The 21192-nt window shown below is 44.1% G+C and overlaps 1 protein-coding gene across 1 annotated transcript; it reads left to right on the top strand.

Moving 5' to 3' along the window:
* The first annotated feature begins 130 nt into the window (after positions 1-130).
* On the top strand, positions 131-21177 carry LOC135366352 (zinc finger protein 277-like). Its single transcript, XM_064599021.1, has 13 exons — positions 131-143; positions 2588-2774; positions 2843-2937; positions 6883-6965; positions 7473-7564; positions 9307-9371; positions 10039-10084; positions 13704-13836; positions 15857-15924; positions 16006-16105; positions 18177-18263; positions 18942-19066; positions 20959-21177. The coding sequence occupies exons 1-13, from the start codon at positions 131-133 to the stop codon at positions 21125-21127; spliced, it is 1263 nt and encodes a 420-aa protein (XP_064455091.1). The 3' UTR covers positions 21128-21177.
* Positions 21178-21192: the final 15 nt, after the last annotated feature.

Here is a 21192-nt window from a genome sequence, read left to right as displayed (position 1 = left end):
GACGTCACGTCCTGCTAGTCTCGTCTCCAGTTTCTTGTCTTCTGCTAAATTTGGGAGGTTTGGGGTTTGGGCAGCTCTGAAAAAAGTTGAGCAAACGTTTCAGTGGGACCTCCAGTGTCTCCGTCTGATTATGTCGAGCGTTGGTAAGAAATCCGCAGACAATATTTACCACGATGAATGCAACCATCAGTGTGAACTTCTCGTGAATACTGCGGCGCATTTGGCCTTCACGAGTGGTGCATTTCAGAACACATGAATTGATGAATTAGCTGTACGCTGCTTGTGACTGCCAACGCGAACAAGATCCTCCTGCTATGCCTCCAACATTCGAGCGTGTTGGAAGACAAACGACGTACATACAACATGCACGTAGAACGTAAACTATCTCAATGCGTTTCTCAGTATCACACGCAGTCCGTACCATGCAGGGTCCAGCTGATGATATCCCTATAAGCAAATCATATCAAGTCAAATTTCCCACTTGGCCCCCTGAGGCGAAAACTAGGCGCTGGCCCTGATTTCACTGTTGTGTACGTCACATCACACCCTCGTTAAAACTGCAGTGAGACAGTTTTGCTACCCACATAAATAAGCCCAAATAGCCAAGCAAATAGCATTACCATGGCCTCCATTAATTCCCTTTTGATTGCGTTCCCTGTCCTGTGTGTACAAGACCTCTGTTCCTTCGAAGACAGCTGCACAATTGCGCCTCCATGTGTGCTCCTCAAATGTAACAGGAACACTTCCCTGCAACAATCTTCTGTACTCTTTCAATCTGATGTTTACACACCGGCCAGTTTGGCCGATGCATGATCACCCACAGGACAACGGGTTTCTGTACACCATTCCCACTGCACAGTCCACGTCTCTATTTACATGTTGAATGGCATTACCATTTACATGTTGAATGGGGCATTCTTTTCTTTCAGATGATTGTTGAACTTTGCTTATCACCATCCTCATCCTAAGTGTGTATTGTGTACTGAAGACCGCTCTTGCTCCTTTTAAACTGTTTAAACCAATCACACAGTCTGTGGGCATAGGGAATCACAGCGATTCTACCTGATTGACGTTAATCCCTGCACCCTACCTTTCCTTTGGTTGACTCCCCAAAGCCGTTTCATTTAATAACCTCTTTATGAAAGTGATCAAATGTTATCCCGGGCACCCTCACTGTATAATCTCTCCATCTTCCTGCAAAAACTTGCGGCAACTTTACGCTGACTAGACTTTTCACAAATCCCAAATCACACCCCAAAGTGACACTGTTCTTCACAGGTTTCGAATGATTTGATCCGAATCTCAAAAGCGGCTTAGAAAGGTGCAGACCGTATGGACACCATATATGTTGTTCCCCTTGGGAAATTATTCGTGGGGTTCTTTGTTTTCAGGTTTTATGACTTTTTTAATTTGGGGGGGGGGGGGGGGGGGCATTCTTGCTATCGTAATCTCTGTTTGATATGATATTGAGGAATTTTCTGGTGAAACGAAAGGCATATGAAACTGGCCACTGGAACGAGAAACAAGAATCTTTATATTTCTGCTCGTAACTGAGGCAGTGCGTGACCGCGGTATTCAAACACGTGCCTGAGCTCCATAAATGCTCGTCTTTGACTCCCGCAGGAGGGGATCATAAAAGGAGGACAAACAGGTTGTCACAGATAGCTCCCTGTGTTAATGTTATGATTCACTTTTCCGAGGGTTTACCGAGAATGACAAGTTGAAAGATCGCAAGGATTTCGTGTCTGATGATCGTGTCTGATCCGAATTCTTGAAAACTTGTGCAGGGTGGGGATGGGGGAACTACCATGAAAGATCGGGTTACTTCGACAATGAACCTCCTGTCCCCTTCCAAAGTGCGTGTCTGGATCTGCCCCTGGGTCGGAAGTACTGTAGAAAATTACATAATGTAAAGTGCAGTTACTCAGAAACATACCTCTGTAGCTCGAAGGAAACACAAGATTTTCTTTGCAGCAGAGCGTCACACCGGAATCGAAAACTGGAATTAACCGTTATTTTTAGGTGGAACTGAACCGGAACTGAACCGATATAAATCTTTGGTTACCGGTTTGGGATACCGGGACAGTCCCGGTTGGTGTGTGGTGGGGGGTGACGTGGGGATTCGAGCAGTCTGCCTGCCTAGATTGGTGTCACGTTTCTCGGGGTAGGGATGAAAGGGGCTCCTGTTGGTCGATAGACAGTAATGAACACATAAAAAAAAAACGTAGCTGAAAGACCTCGTATCATTTCTAGTGGCTACCTATAATTTTGTAGCATATTAGAACCTCGAACTGGTTCCGAACCAATGTAGAGCATCTGAACCGGTTAATTGAGCCGATATATGTGAACTCCGGAGCTGAACCGGAATTGAACCTTTATGGCCGAGCCCGAACCTGAAACAAACCGAAAAATGTTTCGGTTCGACGCTCTGCTTTGCAGTACAACTAAGCATCCCCCAACTTGCCTTTCACAAGTGCATGAAAACAATGTGCATGTTTATATTCAAAACAGAGCAAGTTCCTTTGACAACAGACCCTTTTTTCACGCCTCATACGTTAATCTGCCACTTTTATATTGCATTTTCCAGAACCCTTGTTTTTGCCAGCTGCTAGTAAACAAGAGACAACAGAGCTGCCTGAAGACATCCCCTGCATCCTGTGCAATACTTCCTTCTTGGTCGCAAAGACGCAGAACTACCAGAACGTCCTCAAACATCTCCTCATTGAACACAAGTTTGTCATAGGCAATTTTGCAAGTATTGCCTACCCAGCCAGGTGTGTACACGCTTATCCTTCGATTTGGAACCAGCTGCCTGCAATGAAGGGAATTCTTATTCTTGCAGGTACCTAGAATACTGGAGGAACAAGTTCCAAGGAAACGTGCATGTCACAGACGTGTGTGCTGTCATAAACACAAATACTGGAGAGTTTGATGCAGGTGAGCACATGGCACCGTACATACGGGGTGGTCAACAAACCGTGATAAAAATCCATAGTAAATAACGTAGGCGACGGAGAGACATGCGGTTGAGGGATTTTTTTTTTTCTACAAGGAACATTTGCCATATATACTAGTTACCATTTTTGTTTAATCTCAGTTGATAGAAATGTAATTTCTTGAATTGAACTCCAAAATTTCCCAAGTTAATTAACGTGTTCTTTGCGGAAGTGGGGGGGGGGGGGGGGCTCCTCGTGATCACTTTGGCCATTTTGCTCAGTATAGTCAACGCCGCCTACAGGGTTATTCTAGCAAACGTTACACATTTTGATCGCACTGTAAAAATAGAAGACTGGGTTTGACCCATCTCAAACTTTTCAGGCTGATAGCCATTTATCTGAAGTTTCTTCGAATTTTTTGTACCCGCTATGGTCATGTAGAAAGAAAATTCAAAATAAAGCAAATTCTCGCCCCATGCATTTTCAATGGCCTCTCCCACACAAACACCGCCATTTTTTATTGTGTTTTTCACATTCACATCACGTCACACAGGCGGCGCTGTCTACAACGATGTGACATGCCGATTCTGACGTTATGCATCAATCCTCTTGTTCCAGTCTTGTTCTGTATGCTGGTGCCACCTGTGTGTGGTGAAATGAAAATGAAGTGCACACAGCAGAAAATGGCGGCTTTTGAGTGAGATAGGTCATAGAAAATGTATAGAGTGAAATTTTTCTCGATTTTTTATTTTTCTTCTACAGGACCATAACGCTTACAAAATATTCCAGCAAAACTTCAGACAAATGGCTACCAGTCTGCAAAGTTTGGTGTAGGATAAACCCCATCTTCTATTTTTACGATGCGATCAAAATGTGTAACGTTTGCTAGACTAACCCTGTAGAAAGAGAAGGCCTGCTTATTGTCTCCTCTCCCTCCTTCACTATGTGGACGCATAAAGTCAGAATTCGTCTGCTACTGCAATTCACCGTTCTGCAAATTCAAGAACCCGCAAACGATTGCAGCTTACTTGGAACCTGCAGACCCGAATATCTCGACAAAAAGTTTGACACGCTTTCTAGAAAATCAGTCTTGAAAGAGATTGGGGCCATTTTGCGCTTTATTTGCAAGTTTCCCATTTATTGCACGGGGACGTTCAATCACTGCTCGCAGACGGCGATGGTTCGTCTTCATGGCCACGACCAGTGAAAGCATGTTTGTGATTGGCTGCCGCCATTCAAAACACGATCCTGATTGGGCGACTCTTAGTTGTTACGTCACGTCGACGAGTAAGCAGGCTTTCTCTGTCTAGGTGATGCTGGTATAACACATGTAACGCAAACAATAATGGACGTCTCCCTGTTTGCAAATAAATGACATCATATGATACAACAGCGTCTCCAACTTGGAAGAGTGGAACTACCATATACTATAAAAAAATTTAATTGTCACAAGAAAGGCACGTTTAAATATAGTTTTTCATATTGCAAGATTTTTAAGCAATTCCTTGCATAGCATTAGTTGTATGGCCTTGTTCTGCACCAGTGTACCAGTAACCCTATATTTTCGGTAGCCCTTTCTAAAGATGGCTACCGGGTTTTTCCATCTTCAGGAGCCTGAAGGGCATGAGTTTCCCTCGGAGTGCACGTGGTGTCCCTGTACAAAGCAAGTGCGAACTCAGTCGTAATAACAGAGCACATCCCGCACATGATTACGACAGCGGCTTTCGAGACGATGTAACCTGCCCTTGGGTGGAGCCTTCTTTTCTTTCTGCGGTGGACCTGGAACATGAATGAAAACAGCAAAGTGACTAAAAACGTGACCTCATGTGTGTGTGTACCACTAATACAAGGAAGCGACCTTTGACCTTCGTGAAGAAGTACGGGTTTTGTGAAACAGCAATGTTCTCTGTCCGAGCTGTTCCATTTTCGCTATGGCTACCCACGTCATAATTAAGTCAGGGTGACGTTTCTTCGGTAGGGGTCCATCACTGAAATAGATTTGCCAAAAATCCTTGGAAATGAGTCCTTGGCTCAGCCTCTTTTTTGTCGGCTCTAGCTTGAGTCCCAAAGTGCAACGAAAGGAGGTTACATTGGGTGCATTAAGTAGCTGCTCTCATACTCGTTCTCGGGCACTCTGAGTTTTGTGTTCCTGGAGCATCTATTAAACGGCACTTGGACAGCAGAACAGCGCAGCTTAAGCAGGTATAAATGGCACATCAGCTGAGGAGAAAGAAACAAAGAAAAATGCCACATAGACCTCCCGAAACATCACACAATGATCCTGTTGGCTGACCGCAGCTGCTTTCTCTGACCGTTTTCGTAAATTTTATGGCGCGGTTATAATACGCGAAAATATTTTGCTAGGTTGTTCCTGATGGTTATATGGATGGATGAATGAATGAAGCTTGAGGAATGAAACAGAGGTTGGATCCATTTTAAATGTCACTTCAGTGCTCCCTTAAAGGGGCTGTGACAGGTGACCCCACATTATCCCAGATAAATGTAAAGGGAGATTCTTCACACTGATGTGAACCTGCATAGAAAGTTTCACAGCGAAGAGGGTAATAGAAGCGGAGAAAATGGGCACCGCTAATGCCTAAACTCATGCAGCTCTGACATCACAGACCTCCAGTGAGCCAGTACACAAGAAGTCACGTGCTGACGGCTGTCAATGGCAATGGACGCAACTCTGAGGGCTGCGTGATATCTGTGCTTTGCTCGGGAGTGTGTTCGAGGGCTTGTACTATCTCGCTAAGTACCAGGCGTAGGAGAATAGTTCCTTTTTCCTCAGTGTTCTGGTGTGATATACAATGTGTCCATTATGCCATGAACCATACCATAGGCGCCAACTGCGGGGGGGTGCGGGGGCCCTTGCCCCCCCGGAACATGAACTAGGGGGGGCGCCGCCTCCCCCGGGAAGTCCCGCTAAGAGACTGACACCAACCTTTGGGGCTCGGCGCACCGGGGTCAAAAGAGCGAAGAGGCACCAACTCCAAAAATGCATCTTGCAATTTGTAAAATATGTATCCGCCCACCATATACTCATTATTACAGTAGAAGGTGAGGCGAAGAAACAGAGGATGACACAACACATAGCCCTAAATTTCGCCCAAAGCAATCAGATCAATGAAACGAAGCAGTCGGAAAGGTACCAGCAGCTGCCAGTGAGGTGTAATGGTAGGATCTTCGGAACGCATATCCGTTGGGAGCTGGTTCAACTCCCGCTGCTCCATCTCATTGACCATATTCATTATATTGCGCGCATTTCGTGTCAAACACCGAGGATTCAATACATTTTGTTCTTTTTGCACTTAGTTTTCAAAGGCGTAATGCCCTCAGTTGTGCACATGTTCACTGTTTACGTTCTCTCTGTTTTTCTTTTTTTCTGTTCTTCCTTCCTCTTATTTCTATACCAGTTCTGCATACATCATAGGATCCCGCCAGAGTGTGTGATTCTGCAGCTTTAGTTTTTGTGTTCTTCATTTCTCTTTCCTTCTTTTTGTTTTCTTTTGCTTTCTTTTTTCTTTGCCTCTCTTGTCTTCCCCCTTTCACCTTTTTTTTTTAATAACAAGGCGACATCCATCTGCCTTACCTTTCCTCTCTTTTTTTTCTTAATAAACATATTCCCCCCCCCCCCCCCCCCCCCCCCGCCAGAGTGCTTACTTCGCGGTGCGCCCTTGCCCCCCCTGGGAAAATGAGAACTCTCCGCCTCTGAACCATACCTATGAAAGTGCCCTTTTAATGTGGAACCAGTTGAATTTCCAACTGATTACAGCTGGGTATATTCACTTGGAGGACTGCACTGCAGTCAACGCCGACAACGCTGACAAGCTCCTCTATGCCTGTATCTCCTGTGTATAGCTACAGTTTAGCTCAAAATGCATTACAGTGTTGCATGTACAGTGTTGTTGTTACATTGTAGTATAATGCTCCCTTATTTCTACAGGTGAAAGGGAAAATTATTATTTGTTGTCCGACACACTGCCTGAAGATGCTGCACTCAGGAAGAAACTTTCCATGAAGAAGCTGGTGAGGTTATTTTGCACTTTTTTCCTGGTAAACCTTGTATACAACCTTTTTGGCAGCATAGTAGGATTATGCATCATCTACTGCTTTTTTCCCCAGAGATTTTTTGTTTACTCACTGGAAATTTAGGTGGATCTGTGTTAATGGCATTAAGCTTACTTTTGGATACGCCTAATGTGTACATATGTAAATGTACCGGTGTTCTCGAAATATCTTATATGACGCAGCAGTGATATAGAATATGTTGGTACTCATTGTGTGCCAAGTGCAGGCTATATATCTGTCCAGCCTCCAATGCATTTTAGATAATGTTTCACGCAGCATTGTGGCACATTGCCGGAGTCATTGAGCTCAGAATTGATCTTGCAAGACATATCGCTCGCTATCAAACCAACTGTACTCGCAGGAATAAGCACGTACTCTCATGTGTTGTGCTTCACAGATTGAGAATTGGATACAGAGATACACTTGGAGAACTTGTCATTTGGAATCTCATCTTTGTTACTGCAGGAGGCGGTTCTTTCTCACCAGGAAAAGGAAAGATGCAACTCTCTGTCCAAGCGGATGTGTCTCTTTTGTAAGAAAGTACACGAACAAAACAGGTATGTTGGGTCAATTAAGGTACGATGTTTATTAAGCAAATATTTTACAATGTTGCAAGAAATCTAAAATTTTTGGTTCAGCTCATAGAGGCTTGGTTTCTGCATGCAGTTCAGCCAAGAATTCTTGTTTTCCCCTGTCACGCTCATGAAAATATTTGCATGAGTCTACTTATGCAGACGTATCAAAACAAATGTGTGTACAAAACAAAGACACGATTCTTTCTTACTTTCTTACTTACTACATTCTTAATTCTTTCTTACTACATATTGACACGCACACTATGAGTATCTCTTGGTGAACTACAGTCGAACTCCTTTACAACCAAACCCAGGGGACCGCAGAAGAAATTCGTGGTAAAGGTCAGCTCATTAAACAGGTTGTCCACCATGACCTATGGGACTCTTACGGGACCTTGAAAAAAATGTGTGGTAGTGATATTTTTGTTAAGGAGGCGATTGGTCTGAAGAAGTCTGACTGTATAATGTTACCACTCAGATAGGCTAAGGTGCCGATAAAACCTAATGTTAACAGCAATGCACTGACATTCCCTTGGCAACCAGTCTACAAATGTCAGTGTGATGCAACACGTGTAACATTATTGAAAATTATGACATCTTTAAAAGCAGTAAGTGATCCAGACTATAAGTATCAGTAAGCATGTCAAAGCAACACCTGAGCACATGTTAGTTTTTGGGTTGCACCCAAGTGATTTTCTGGTGTACTTTCCCTTTTCCTGATGTATAATTGTATACAGTTGAACCTCTATATAACGAATTCATAAATGCTGGCTCTTTATTTCGTTAAATCGAGATATTCGTTAAATGGAACAAGCCAAGTTAAACAAAGATGGCCGCCGCACTACCAGCGCTGCGCGTACCGCAAAACGTCATTTGTCATAAAACAGGTACTAAGGTAAGAAGGGCACAAAATATCAAGCTTTATTCATTACATAACGCTAGGTAACACGTAATTTGTGCACAATATCGTTCTGAGCATTCATAACCTTCGTAACTCCGGATGACCTCGACTGCTTTCTCCTACGCGATCGCGTATCGAAGTTTCTTGGTTGGTTCACTTGCACTCATGACGTCCGGAAAGAACAACCGTACACCGCCGAAAAGAACGAGAAACGGGTACATGTCACGTAGACGTCTGCGCAGATGGAACCTTGAACGGCAGCGGCATCATGCCCATTTTACCACCGTCAGCATCAGCGGCGCGAACAAAAACAAGTAATGAAAAGGCACAAAACCGCAACGTACTGTCGTCTTCATCAACACAAGCAAATTAGACTTCGCGAGATGTCAGCAATGCGTGTTTTCTTGTCCGAAAACAGGTGCGAAGAGACCCTCGCGCCGGTTTCGAAACAGCGTCGGCGCAACGATTACCGGCGGCGGAGACGCATATGTCGGCACGCTCGTGCCTACAGCACGTGACAACCGAAGTAACCAACGAAAACTCGCGTAAGGACAACAGAGAGGGAAGGTTTCTCCTCCTTTTCTTCGTGGTGAAGGGGAAAGACACGCGCAGAAGAGCCCAGATTTCGTTAAATAGAGGTGACCAAACGAATGTATTTCGTTAAATCGAATGCAAAAATACATTGGCATCTATAGGGATACGTTCGTGCAACGGAAATTTTTCGTTAAACAGAGGATTTCGTTAAATCGACGTTCGTTATTGAGAGGTTCAACTGTATATATTTTTGGATGGATCATATAAAAACATGTGTGTTCTCATGCAGGGCTGCCCTGCTGAACCACATGGCATGCGATCATAACTTCAGTGTCGGACGGCCTGACAATCTCGGTAAGCCGCCTTCCTGTTTTTTTTTTTTTTTTCAGAACTTAATGAGCAACGCAAACAGTAGAAGTGATAGTGTAATGTTTATTTTAAAGTCGTCTGCGGTAAAAGGAATTGGAGTTGTGCTCTAATTGAAAGTTATTGCATTATGTGTACGACCCAAAAATATTGAGCTTTCTTGCTCTACAACACCTACAGCACTAAGAAGAAATAAGTGAAACATTACAAATCTCGATTATGGGAAGAACTGGTTGGCCATTACGCGTTTGACGCAAATAGCGCACAAAATGACTCAAAAAACATCCTAGTGGAGGATGTGCTGACTTTTACTGATGCAGTTGCATCATCGATGAAAATGGATCTGTAACATATCCGTGCGGTGTTAAGTGCTCTTAAAGCCCTGTGTTCTTGGGCTTCGTGTTTGAAGTTGTAAAACAGGGTAAGATCTGGCGTGAAAGACCACGTCCGCAAATGGAAAAGACGAAAAGGAAATAATGCACAAGGTGGTGAGGGGCAGAGTGTGAAATGTTTAGTGTTGCCCTGAGCCTGTATGTGTTTTAGAGAGTATGGTTCTGCATCAGTCTTATTCCCATTTAAAGCCTAGTGGTATTGCTCTCAACTCTGTGATGGGAACAGAATTAACTGACCTGTATCATACTTTGCTTTGTCGCAGTGTACATTGATGAACTTCTGGATCTCTTAGAAGATAAACTAAAGAAGTGAGTATTGCGATTCATTTTTGATTAAAATAGTAGTACGAAGGAACACGAAAATTCAGTGAAACATTCCTAGTGTGGACACCCGCGGGACCAGTGTTCTTGTCCGCTCATGCGAGGCATCTGTATGCGAGAAGAATTGAAGTTTACCAGTTTTTATCACCTTAAAGTAAGAGTATTAAAGCTTGCAATGGGGAATCCAGCTGTCCATGCAGTAAGGGAGCGTCCGTTTGGGAGAGATGTCCGTAATGGGGGGGTTTCACTCTAGTAGCTTGAAGTACCGTACTTGCTTGCATAATTATGCGTGTTGTATATAAAGTCGAGCCTGTTTATTACGACCTTTGATATAATGATACACATGTAATACAGTAAACGCCGATAACTCGAAGTCGTAAAAACCGGGAACAAAATTTTGAGATAAGCGGGGTTTTGAGTTACCGTAAAAACCGGACTATAGGTCGAAGTTTTTTTTTTAAAAAACGAGGCCCCAAGAACTGCCCTCGCCTTATAAAGCGGTCAGTGGGCGAAAACGAGGGCTGCAGTCTGGCAACCTGCGCCCTATCACGTGGTTGGTACGAGTAGTCGATCGGCAAGGTGAGAGGGAGTGCAGCACGCAGCCCACGTGTTTGTTTATCGTGCAGTTATGCCAGTTCGACGCCAATTTACTGCGCGTTTCAAGTTGGAGGTTATTGCCTTTGCCGAGGAATGTGGCAACACGAGCGCATAACGTCAATTCGGTGTGTCAGAAAAGTGCGTCCGGTACTGGCGAGGGCAGAAAGTTGCACTTCAAACGTGCAACTCAAAGCGGAAAGCGTTTCGTGGCAATGGGCCTTTGCACCCAGAGATCGAAGAGGAGCTATACGCGTTTGTGCACGGTATACGGCAAAGATCACTTCCCGTCACCAGCAAAGCAATCCGGATTAAGGCTGTCCAACTCGCCCGTGCTGCCAGCCTTGACAGGACGGTGTTTAAGGGCAGCCCGTCGTGGGTACGACGATTCATGAAGCGGAAGGGCCTGAGTCTTCGGCGCCGGACATCTGTTTGTCAGAAACTTCCCGAAGAATATGAGGACAAACTTGTCAACTTCCAGCGGCACGTGATCCAGCTACGAAGGATACATCGGTACATGCTGGGCCAAATCGGCAACGCAGACGAGACACCGGTGTGGTTCGACATGCCATGTCGTTCTACTGTGACGGACAAAGGAGCCAAAGAAGTCAAAGTGCTATCGACTGAGCACGAACACTCACGGTTCACCGTGATGCTCGCATGTACGGCAGACGGTCGAAAGCTGCCTCCGTTCGTAATTTTCAAACGGAAGACGCTGCCCAAGGAACAATTCCCGCGCGATGTGGTTGTGCGCGTTCCCCCTAAGGGATATATGGACGAAAGCCTAATGCTCAACTGGATTCGGGTTGTCTGGAATAGGCGGCCAGGTGCCCTGCTGCAGCGACACAACATGCTTGTGTTGGACTCCTTCAGGGGACACCTCACAGACCATGTCAAAGACTCGCTGAGGGAGTCGAAATGCGACCTCGTCGTGATTCCGGGAGGCATGACATCAGTGCTTCAGCCACTCGATGTCGTGCTGAATAAACCTTTCAAGGACCGTGTCCGCGAACTGTATAACAAGTGGCTACTGCAGGATAACCCGAAGACGCAGAGTGGTCGACTACGGCGGCCGTCCCTCTCAACTGTGTGCGAGTGGGTCGCATCGGCATGGCGGGCACTTCCCGAAGAGATGGTCGTCAAGAGCTTTAAGAAGTGCAGCATAAGTAACGCTTTAGATGGAACAGAGGACGACGTGCTTTGGGCAAGCGGGGATGAGCAGGAGTCATCCGACTCGGACGAACCAGAGTCGCCCGATGAAGCGGACGTCGAGTGACAATGCAACCAAGACTAAACTATTGATTGGTGATTAAACTAGTCGTGACTTTTTTGTGTGTTTGAAATCACAGCCTTTTGTCTGTGTTTTTATTTCGCTGGTTCTTAAGATAGGGGGGTCGACTTATATGTGGGTCCGACCTATAGTCCGGTTTTTACGGTAAGCGAACGGCGAAAATTACGTTGCCACGATGTTACCACAATGCACTATGTTATGAAACGTTAAAAAAAAGCGTTCCTACAGTAATAGGGCTCGTAAACAATTCCGAAACCATTCCTTTTTTAACATCATCTGAGACGTAATAACTCCGTAATAGCAATCTGCTTGGCATTCGCGTCTGGGAACAAGAAAGCATCTTCAAGCACTTCAATGCAACACATGAGACGCTCCTCCCGGCACGTCACTACCGCGGGCACTCTCGACGATTTCTGTATCACTCAGTTCACCGCTACTGGAACATCGCCGTCGTGAAGCGCATAGTCCTCGATGTTCAAGTCCTCTAAGTCACTCTCCCCAAAACCTGCGAGGCGCATCACGTCGTTGCACAATTCATCACAGCCACAGAACTAGTCTGCTGGCTCCGATATGGCGGTGGAAGACCAGAAACCTGCATGAATGAAACAGTTCACGCTAATGGCTTGATGAACTTGCTACCAGGCCCTTCTGCTGATAAGTACAGGTTGGGACAAAAGTTTACGGAACACGCGAGCGTCGTACTTTTTCTTCAGTGTGACACCCTAGCGGCCACCGGAAGCGGGTGAGTTCACTGCTTCGGAGGGGTGGAAGCGTGCGCTATTAGCGACACACATTGGTAGTTCCAGTTTGACTCGGAAGTGTCTGGGATGTGGAACCTACTGCTGTGTGTCGCTAACAGCGCATCCTTCCATCCCTCCGAAACAGTGAACTCACCCGCTTCCGGTGGCCGCTAGGGTGTCGCACCGAAGAAAAAGTACGACGCTCGCGTGTTCCGTAAACTTTTGTCCCAACCTGTACCACCTTCTGCTCCAGAGTCAGGGACTTCCATGTGCGTTGTCCAGCCATCATGGCGCGAAGAACAAAACTAAACTTAGATGCTCGGACGAATGCAGAGGAGGAGGAGGAGGAGGAGTGACGATGGGTGGAAAGGGGAGTGCTGTCTGCCTGCCACAGCTAGCGGCGCCACTAGGACTGAAAGGCTTTGACCTTGACCTAGCCTGAGGGAACGAAGAATGCACGTTATCAGCCGTAGGTACACTCACCTACCGGCGGGGGAATTTCCAGATATCCGTACTCGGGCAAAAAAAGCTTCGACATAAAGGGGCCCATATATCTAGGAAGCATTGGGACATGGATCGGGACGCAAAAAATATTCGAGATAACCGATATTTCGAGATGAGCGAGTTCGAGTCAACGAGGGTTTACTCTACATGCAGCACTTTATTTACACAGCTCTGTCACATTATAAATAGCTAGAAAGTGAATGCTGCTGAAATATTAACTTGTTAGTACATCGCCATTTGAGCAGTTCAAGTGGCAATGCGTTACACTTTTCCTGTTGAAACGTGCTTAAGTTGGAAAATGCCACCTTAGTGCTGAAGGCTGGTAGTGAATCTAACTTGAGAGATGTAGTAGAAAGTTCCTGCTGCTGTTTCTCATTAGCCCTTTAAGAAGTTACAAAGAGAAAACTTGTGCGAGAGTCACGTCGCTTTATGTTTTTATATACTACTACTGTGTAACACATTTATTACTTTCTTTCAGCTTGCAATGTTTGTATTGCGAACGTACATTCAAGGACTGGCAGACACTGAAGGAGCATATGCGAAAGAAACAGCACAAGCAGATCAATCCTCACAACGTGGTCTATGACAAATACTACATTGTCAATTATGTGGTATATACACCATATCGAACTTGCAGATGTTGATGAGCTTTTCGTTTCTTGCAGCAGTATTTCTGTTTACGGGTACTTGCTGTGTCTCAGAATTTAGAGAATTGTGTTGCAGAATTTAGGGCACATGTTTCTGTCCTTGGAATATCATCAACTGCAGTATCACCTATATCCTCAGCACGTGAATGGTGTCAGCCACACTAGTCGCACATTTCCTGTTTCTATCAAGAAAATGTTACTTTGACTTTGTAAATTTCTAAGCTGATTTCAGAAAACCCAATTTCTGAAATCGGCTTCCGTAAAATGACACGTTTTTTTTTTTTCCAGTACCTCTCTAAAGATAAATGGCTTTGAATTCATCTGTTTGGGACAAATGGTATTTTCAATTGACTTTCACATATTGTACAGTGATTATATGTTTTTGGAATCTCAGATCTACTAGCTGTTACCTCTTTCATGGTACCCAGAGCTTTATCCATATTGTTACTGCAGGATTCTGCAGCGTTGACCACAATACGATGTACAGTAACCAACAGTACGCTGAACAAAAAAGTGCGACCATCTCTGTGTTAGAAACAAAACTACATTGTCTTATTTGCTTGCGTAGTTAATGCACCCCCATTTCCGGCACTACACAGCAACGGCCACCGTACCATAGAGCAAGCATCTGTTTTGTACGCGTAAATAACGCATCCGTTCTATAGTGCTACATGTTTGCACTTAAAAGGTGCACCAATTGATGCGGACAAATATGATGTTAAGACATTTGGCAGTAGGAATAGACCTCACCCTGTTTGTAAATCAATGACGTCATACTGTTTGAGGGTGCCACCAATTTGATAGAGTTGAACTACGCTCGAAGCTAGGGGCGAAGAAGGTCGCACCCAAAAACTACACTCTTGAGGGGATTACGATGGCCCCTAGAAGGGACGCGACCTTAGGTCCTACTTTTCCTTCAATGGGAGGCAGTGAACAAGTGCCCATTTGTGGAACCCAGCCCTCCCATTCCGATAGTTTTGGTTTCAGTCTGTCTACCAACGTCATGATGACGTTTCTCATGTAGAGGTCTATTGTAGGGATGTGCGAATATTCAAGTTCTGGAATTCGAATCGAATATCAAACGCTCGAACTATTCGATTCGCGAATCGAATGTCCAATCTTCGATTTTTCGAATATTCTACTATTCCACGAATATGAACGACACAACCCGAAAGTGGGCTTCACCTGATGCTTCCGTGCATGAGGTGAAGCCTGCTTTACGAAATTGCCCTTGCTGCAGAACCAACACAGGCCGGACGGTGTTTAGTCAAAGATAACGTTATCCAAACTTAGCTTTGTAGACATCGTATGCGGAAGGGGTGGCGCCCCTCCCACATACAGTTTAGCGGTGCCGACGGGGGACTTTAATTTGATGTAGGTTGCCTTTAAAAAGTTAGGACCCTTGAGTAATGACTACAGCCTACAAACAAAAAGGGTGTTTTAAAGATGCCGTTTACGTCTAAAATTTTAGCAGTGCAACTTCCTCGGGTGAGAGCAATGAAACTAATGGGTGTTCATGGCAAAGCTGAGGCAAGATGCCAATTCGTTTTTTTCACAAATGGCCTGTGGTTGTCTGAAACAATTACAGCCTCATCCATATAACATGCTACTGCCTGAAATAAAATTTTGAAATGAAGGTAGCCACTCCAGTACTCCAGTAAGTTTAGGCTCACCTTAACAGAGTAGGGGCTTTAAACAGAAGGACTGCGTGTCTCTCTTGTGACAGTTAATGCCAGAAAAATTACACTAAAGCCACGGGCCACAAAATGGAAACTTTTAGTGTGAAAGTCGCATATTGTAAATTTTGCACGAATATTCGATATTCGATTCGGTATTCAGAATTTTTTCCCCTATTCGATTCGATATTCGATTCGACTTAAAATATTCGGATTTGCACACCCCTAGTCTATTGTGAATGGGGAAGCAGGAATGTGACCAAGATATTTCCTGTTGAATGATGACCAAGTTATATTTTCCTGCACAGGATCCCTCTCCCGGCACCGCTGAAGTTGATGGTCCTACGGAAGCTCTGGATTCAGATACAGAGGAAGTGTAAGCATATCTTGTGTAGTGTTTGTCCTCTCTGCATTATATTTTTGCGGGCGGGTGACTGAGACGACTTTCATTCTGCAGAGAGTGGAAGGACTGGGAGGAGAGAGAAGATGCCAATGTGATCTGCCTCTTCTGCAGTGAAGCAAGGCTCAGTCTGGAGAACATTGGGAAGCACATGAAGGTAAATGGCTCCTGCTACTTCCTTTTTTTTTAAATGCCAGACACATTCTAACAACAATTAATACTATCTCAATTCATGTCTGGTCATGTTGGCCTGGCTGCAACCCTCTCCACTCTTACAGCCCCCTCTTTAACTAGCACCTCTACTAGCTAACACTGAAGGAATGCTCTTCCAAGCAGTACTTGGACGAGTGTCCTTTGGTGTTGAGGTCAGACTAGTTGACAAAGCGATATGGACGAGCAGCTGCGTTTACGATACTCAGTAGATGAGAAGTGTGCTCTTCCTTTTTCATTTACATTCTGATTCAACGATGCAATGATGCATCAATCTCCACCAAGAATGATAGGATTGACTCTGCTGAGTCCGGCGTGGTGCAGCCTCCCTCCCTCACAAGTACAGGTGTTCTTGATCCGAGTTCCCTCTCTGCTTGCTTTCTCGATTCCTGCTCTCACTTGCACTTGCTCTCCTACAGATTTCATTGGCTAGATATTTGGATCCATCAGGATTCAGGGATCAAGGGATGCACATCGGTTATGAGTAGGGAGTGACTTTTTCGGCCTAAATGCCTTTCTCAGATGCGGGGGTAAAAATCGGGTGCTATTTTAAAATCTGTAATTCGGGGAGAAATCGGGCGATAATTGTACCTTCGGGTGTTATCGGGTGTTTTTGTTTCTCGTCTTGTCTATTAAGTCCTATCCTAATCTCTCTTTTTTGTTTTGTTGTTGTCGTCGTTGTTTTTTGCGGGACCGTGACCTTCCAGCGGTAATCCCCGAAGGCATAGACAGTGTTGACACACATGGGTGTATTGCTGGGAACGTAAGTGACCCATTCTTAAATGTGTTACACGTGGCGACCTTTGTTCGTCTTCAGTGGAAACGTCACTTGAGGATTTCATAGTGACTGGAATTCGGGGAGAAATCGGGTTCAACCCGAATTGGTTGGAGGTCAATTCAAAGGGGGGGGGGGGGGGGGGGAACCGGGCGGAATCGGGTTTAACCCGAAAAAGTCACTCCCTAGTTATGAGCACACTTGGTGCACACCTTCTGTATTTCTCTGCGAAACTTCTCTGGCTTCTGTTGGCAGCATCAGCATATACGTATACTCCTAGAATGCGTTTTACGTGAGAGACATTTGGTCAGGAGTACCAAAGGGGTGGTGCGAGCATTTTTTTTTTACCTGAGCGGTCAAGTCCTGGATGGGTACAATAAATAAGAGTTGTTGTATGAGAATGTTGTTCTGAGAATGTTGAGAACTGATGCTTTCTTTCTACCTTCCCTTCAGCATCTTACCTTCAGCATCTTACCTTCCCTAATGCCCTTCAGGTACTGTCTAGAAAAATGCATCTATGATTTTTTTCTAGTCATCGTTGCATGAGAGTTCATTGTACAGGAACTATCCAATTATTCGTCATTTATTTGTCCATGCAGTGTAACAAAAATTTCAGATACTGTACGAGACTGCCACCCATAAATTGTGCAAAAATAATTGTAACATACGTATCTGTCCGTATACAGGCATGTTTGAAAGCAGCATGTTTGTAAGCAAACTATATCAAATAGGGTTATTACTTATTATGTGTATGCACTTTGCACAGATTTGCTCATGTACTATAATGTTGCGCACACCCTTGCCCCTTCTTGGTTAGTTTCAACTAGGTTTTCAAATGCCATTGGCAAAACTTACATCTTATTGCATATAAAGCCTCTCTCCAGAAATAAGTTTGCAATCCCCATGGTTTTACGTAACAAACTGATCCAACGAAAAAACTATTCTTTGTTTGTTCAAACTTTGTGACAGTTTATGAGGGCTGTTTGTGGTGTCAAGACAGAGTTCAAGTGATCTTAGCAGATTTTAGTGTTATGTTTTCTTAAACAAGCAACACTTGGCAAATTTCTATTCATTTTAAAAGAAAAGAGAGGGACAGCAATGTTCCGGAGTGAATGCTGGATTAGTCCGGCTACCTCATCCACGTACGAGCTTGAACATATTTCATAAATGGCATTGAACTTCAATTTTGGCTTATGACTATCTCGCGATGTGCACACATACTAAGAGGTCATATTCATCCTAGGATACTCACCAGTTTGATTTATCCTGTGCAACAAAAGGCCTGGATTTCTACCAGCAGATCAAGTTGATCAACTTCATTAGGAAACAAGTGAGCATCTTTAGATCTCCCTTTGCTTTTGATGAGCTGGATAGTGCTTGTATAGAACACACTGTTAGTTGCGTACCTCAGTATACCAATGCCATGGAGTGCCTGTAATCCATGGTATCCTAGTATCCATGTCTTGGCATGCAGTTTTCTGTTGGGTGTACATGTGTTGCATAATTGCAACTTAGGTATTATTAGAGCCTGAAATTTTAGGGTTTAACACGATGCTTCCTCAAATTTGCACCCCGAATTGAAGGTTGCCTCTCTAGGGCGAAACCCAATTTGTACCCGTCAAATTGCCCTCAATGAGACATCTGTAGGAATGCACACACACACTAACTTGTTTGGCAGCGAATGCAGTTACATCACCGTTTGCACCAAAACAGTTAGTTGGAGTAACTGAGCCTGATTTCTCCTCAAATTTAGTACACTGGAAGCTTTTTTTCACCCGAATTCGCATGAATTTAGAGCACACGTTTATTTACCCCGATGTTTACCCCCCGAATTCAGACAAAAAATATGTCCCAAAAACTTCAGGCTCTACTTATTATTGAATGAGTCAAAGCAGGCTATACGGGGCTCAGGGAAAATAGCGTAATCGTCCCCGTTACCTCAAACGCTTGCAGGGGTACGTTGGGTGAACTTTGGGGTAATTGGGTGAATTTTTTGGATATATTGCAGATGTACCTCAATGTATGCTTTGTATGCAACAAAAAGTTTCACTCTCATCATGACTTGGTGCTCCATCTGTCAAGTACTGAACACGACAACAATTATGTTGATGCCCAGCTGTGGGACCAGCCTCAGTAAGTAAATTACTGCATGCTTGTCAGTAATAATAATAGTAATAATAATAACAACAATTAATAATAGGTTATTTCATTATTTTATTTCTAATTATGTGTTTTTCATATATTTTATTCATTTAGTAATAATAAGAGTAATTATTATTATTATTATTATTTATTTGATCACATAAGTGATTTGAAGCTGACACACCAACTGCAAAGAGCGGTAAAAAGGCAGGCGAGCTGGTGACTATTGATCTTCATAACGAACCCTGAGACTGGGCAAATAACTTGTGTATTGTGTGTTATTTTCCCAGTGTTAGGGTTCGTTATGAAGAACACTAACTAACTAACTGAAAAAAAACTAACACTAGTTTGTTATGACGAGCAACACTCTTTGATTGAAGCGTGCAACTGGGCGTTGTGAGGCTAGGTGTTGTGTTCGTCCTTCTGTGCTTCGTTGGCGTCAGGTACTCCTATGTTGCTGCCCGTTACATTGAAGTAACGGCCTGATTGCAAGCCAAAGCTACAAAGCTGGTTTCCATATTCCAATAAAAGGAGAGAGCACAAAATTCGGCAGCTGTATGTTGTGCTCCCTAATGTAGTGTTGTTTCTCCCAGTTACCCTTGCACTTGTGAGGAAGAAAAGCTAATGTGCAGTGCCTCCTGCTTGTGCGCGTCAGCGCTTGCAATGCAGCATGGCGTCAGAAACTGTCAGTCAAACAGTGTATGCAAATTTTTGCAAACAAAACATGGTGCTTGAAACTGCTACTAGAAAAAGTAATTTCCTTTTTGCATCTTGTCGTGGTTTCATCGTTCTGTTTCATTTAAAATCGCTACTGTCCTTGTGTACCCTACCTCCTGCTTGCAAAATAGGTGTTTTTTCGATGACGGGGTTATCTGTAATTGAAAGCAGTAGATAATAGTAGTTTTACATAATTTCACAGCCTAGCTCAAGCCTATGACTAATTGCACTACCTCAGTTTGCTCACATGCAGCACCATTTCAGCAAGGGTTTAACAACATGTGTCATCAAAGCATGTGATGAAACCTGACATTACCACGAAAATGAAAAAAAAAAAAAAACTAATGAAACCGTGAAATTTCATGTCAGTGCTACCTCAAGAATTAAAAAAAAATTTAAAGTTGTGGGCCATCTTTTGACGGCGGGCACTTACGTTGCTACAGATAAACTTTCCACATATCGCTGCAGTGATAAAATATATTAGCAAAAGTACACTGTGATGTGGCTGTGAGTTTTCTACAGTAGAACCTTGTTATAGTAACTCTGTTTGTAGTAAAACTCCGCTTATAGTCCAAGAAAACTGTGGCCCTGACTGTATTCCTATAGACACAATGATTTATTTTTCTGATATAGTAAGCAGAAAAATTCTAGGATACGACTTATAGTAAAGAACGGACACCCAGAATGTGGGGTTCCGGCATGGGCGAAGTAGCTTCCTAGTTTCTGCTTGATTTTGCACTCCCAGCACGAGTTTCTCAGTCCTCGATTTAGTGATGTGATGTGATGTGTGCGTGTGTGTGACGTGAAGTTTGGGACGTGGCAGACTGTGGTAGAAAAAACAAAGTGTTGACACTGCTTCAGAAGATGATGTTGCCGCAACTGGTGGACAGGAATGCACCGACGCATAAACAAATCACGGACAAATTTGCCATTTTGCAATCGACAGTTTCTGTTCTGGTGAAGAATAGGGGCTTTTTTCTAATATTACAGAGATCCTATTCGTACATAACAGTTTAATAAATCTTTGAATGACTCGTCCTGCTCCATTCATGGCCCCCTTTTAAAGCTACACCCGATATAGTAAACTTATCCACAAGTCCCGATCAGTTTACTATAAAGAGGTTCTGCCGTAATACGTTTTCGATGAAGTGCTCTTTGCTTTACAGGTACTACTTTCCAACTTACGAAAACGACCAGCTGCTTTGTGCTCTAGAGGTTGAAAGTGGCGACGTCTCTGCAGACGAGAAGTACGTCGTGCCCGAAGACATTGTCGTTCCCGACCAGACTGTGCTACGGGTATTGACCGAACCAGAACCGGAGGCACCCGCTCTTTAGTTCTACATATACGTGTATATTGTGTAAATAAGATTTGCATTCGGAGGCTCTACTGTTACGTAGTG

This window comes from Ornithodoros turicata, chromosome 8, assembly GCF_037126465.1.
Source record: "Ornithodoros turicata isolate Travis chromosome 8, ASM3712646v1, whole genome shotgun sequence".
NCBI classification, from domain to species: domain Eukaryota; kingdom Metazoa; phylum Arthropoda; class Arachnida; order Ixodida; family Argasidae; genus Ornithodoros; species Ornithodoros turicata.
The sequence above is the reverse complement of the archived record's forward strand: the minus strand, read 5'-3'. Positions and strand labels throughout refer to the sequence as shown.